The 3,227-nt window shown below is 42.0% G+C and overlaps 1 protein-coding gene across 1 annotated transcript; it reads right to left on the bottom strand.

Moving 5' to 3' along the window:
- Window positions 1-2,102: 2,102 nt before the first annotated feature.
- Window positions 2,103-2,825, bottom strand: LOC103205305 (serine/arginine-rich splicing factor 2-like). Its single transcript, XM_042782272.1, has 2 exons — window positions 2,360-2,825; window positions 2,103-2,176 (listed from the first exon to the last, which is right to left on the bottom strand). Exons 1-2 carry the CDS (start codon window positions 2,823-2,825, stop codon window positions 2,103-2,105), a joined length of 540 nt encoding a protein of 179 aa, XP_042638206.1.
- Between the last annotated feature and the right edge of the window lie 402 nt (window positions 2,826-3,227).

The raw sequence follows: 3,227 nt of genomic DNA on the forward strand, positions 1-3,227 counted from the left end.
AAGAATGCAAAAGAAAACACACCAAGGGCATTTGGAAACAAATCAGTCAGCCATAGGACACGATGGCCCTCGAGACCAGAAGAACTAGATTGTGCCATGCTATCAATGTCAACCACTCGGGAAAGGATCAAATCTGGAGATCCTGGATAGACTGGGAGGGAAAACGTGGAAAAAAATACAAAAACTCAGCAATGACCAGAATTACTGGTCAGATGAAATCTTCTGAGACCCCCAACACTATTGCCCTGGAATACATTTTGCACCTGGAATAAAATGCATCCTTAGGGGCTGGCTCCTCTCAGCCCAGTAGTTAAGAAGATGTACACGCAGACCACTCAAGCCAGGATGATGCACCTACATACTCTATGGTATACATCTCTTAGAGCAATAGACCACAGGACATCAGAGGACCAACATTCAAATGGAAGAAATGCAGGCCAAACAGGAGTGCATAAATATAAAGGGCACAGAAGGGTTATAGTGTAGGGAGGGGAGGAGACTGGGTTAGGGTTGGACATGGTAAATGGAGAACAAAACTAAATGTACATGTTACATTGAATGTCAAACAAGCTCTTAAAATAAAAACATAAAAAAATTAATTGGACCATTAAGTCATAGGAGGCAGTTCAGTTAAGATTCAGAGCAGGGCCAGTGGAAGGTCATGACCATCTTGGGAAGCAAATTTGTGTTTGTACATGTGTGCTCCTTCATTATTTAAAAAACAAACAAACAAAAACTCACTGCTGTCAAGTCACTTCTGACTCATAGTTACCCCCTTTGGGTTCTGTAGGTAATAAACCTTTATGGAAGTAGGTTGCCCAGATTTCCTTCCACAGAATGGCTGGTGGCTTGAACCGTCAACCTTTTGGTTAGCGTAATGCCTTAGGCACCATGCCACCAGAGCCTCCTTATGGACTGCTAAAATATTTCCACCTTGACTCTCTGAAGGTTGGCACACTGTTGTCTTGATAATTTACTGATTATCAAACATTTCAGTTGGATGACCTCAAGGTCTTTAGTTTCAAAATTTTATAAATGAAAATCACACTGATCTCTTTTTAGGTGTATGTATTTAATGTTTAAAAATAAAACCAAGAAAAATATTTTCTTAAACTTCAGAAAGTAGCTATAGTACAGAAAATGCATAACCAAAATGATAACACCACATTTTCATCATTTATTTGCTTTATTACTATTTTTCATATTGAACTTCATAAATGAAGATGATCAGATTTACCATTTGGTGAGTAAGAGGTAAAAATAAATGTGTATTTATCATCCTCTAGATGTGCTCCCTGCACATTCATTTATATGCAAGGCCTAGGTGATTACAAGTACAGCTGTTACACATTTTAATAAACTGGACAGCCATTTGTTTCCATTTAACAAGTCATTTTTACACTAGAGCCAACAGCAGCAATAGGAAATAGGACAGCATGTGTACTGCAAAACCCCACCTTCACAGCTAACCTAGCATTACCCAAACACTATACAACTGTGTCTGGTGCACAAAAACACAGAAAAGACTAGAACTGTTCTGGTAAACACTTCCTTTCAAAAAATCAATTATTTCCATCTGAAATGTGTTTATACAAATAAGGGTTCAGATTACCATTTAGATCTTAGTAGCATACAAGCAAATTTACATCAACTACTACAGGTTTTCAGTTTTAAAGAAGGAAGAAAATAATCATTTGACAGTTTGGGTTACTCAACGACACATGGTGGCACACATTCTCTTAAAAGTTAGGAAGCCATATATTACTTCACCAATCCTATTTTCAAGCAAAAAAAGTATTCTAAATGTGCTCACTGTACACTCTCTAATTTATATGCAGTTGTCAGACATTTTAACAAACTAGAGAGCCATTGTTTCTGCATAACTAATCATTTTTACATAGGAGCAACTAGAACCAACAGAAAAGAGGTAAGCACTAGGAAATTGTTTAAAAAGTAAAAAGTTAGACAACATGTTACAATATAACTTTTAACAGCCAGGGGCTTGTTCCAAGAACTCAGGCATGGGCTAAGTACATGATCTTGTTTCCTCCCATCCGCAAGTTCTCAGTTACTTGGCTTGCCAATGAACCATTTCCATTAAGTCAACTCCTTTCCTCTTCTGGGGATTTACAGGGGCTCTTGGATGAAGATGTACACTTGGATTCCCTCCTGTATCCTGGTAGAAGGCATCAGGACCCGGTCAGTGAACCAGATTCAGGCACTATGGATGGATGACTTGGAACCGGATCTCCTGATAGACAGGGACCCAGAAGTTGATTCAGAGCTGGAGGTTTATCCTGGTCTACTGCAAGACCCAAAGATTGAGCAAGCACTAGACTTGGAGAAGACTAGCTCTTGCTAGTGGAACAGCTGGGCTGAAGAGGCGCCGGGCTGTGGCGCAAAGACTTTGGGCTGCGATGAAGTCGCCTTCGGCTACGGCGAAAAGCCTCTGGGCTGCTGCGAAGATGCCTAGGGCTGCGCCTTTCATTTTTGTTGCCGTCTTCTCTGTACCAGCGGGATGGCCTTCCCAGGCGGCCATGACGGGGATCTGAGTGGCGGCCACAGCGGGGATGTGAGTGGCGGCCATAGCGGGCCATCTGCACCCACAGCTCACGGCCATGTAGCATTACCCTGTGTAGGGCATGCATGGCAACCTCGGCATCGCTCCTGTTGTAGAAGCGGACAAAACCGAAACTGCGGGACTTGTTAGTTATGGGGTCCCGTGGAATGTACACATCGCCAACATTACCATACCTCTCAAAAAGGCGTCTCAGGGTGCTGGACAAGGTGTGACATGCCAAGTTGTCTACCTTCAGAGAGATCATGGCCCTCACACTGGGAAGACGGCAGTTGTAACTTGTGTCTTTTGAGAGTTCAGCCTGAGCTGGTGAATTCCGAATTCCAGGAAGGAAAAATAATAGCCTGCTCCCACGTGTGCTTGCTCGTGACCCAGGCGATTGTAAAGGTTTCCGGGGATTTGTTGTGCCCTAGGTTCCACCTCTTCCAAGTACCTTCCGGGGCAGGCGCTAAAGGCAGGAAGTTTGTTTACCTCTGCAGTTGAAACCCACTCTGAGCAACAACTCTATATCTGTTTTTTAGAAAACAAGTATTCATGATCATAATATAGTCGTGTTGTGACTTTTCTAGTATAAATCCAAATATGCAGATTTAATTGTAGATGAAAGAATAGATATGTACGTGAGAGTTGATATAGCTATGAATATATG

The sequence above is a fragment of the Orycteropus afer genome, unplaced genomic scaffold (genome assembly GCF_000298275.1).
Source record: "Orycteropus afer afer isolate SDZICR_OR568_19922 unplaced genomic scaffold, OryAfe1.0 scaffold00280, whole genome shotgun sequence".
In the NCBI taxonomy this organism is placed as follows: domain Eukaryota; kingdom Metazoa; phylum Chordata; class Mammalia; order Tubulidentata; family Orycteropodidae; genus Orycteropus; species Orycteropus afer.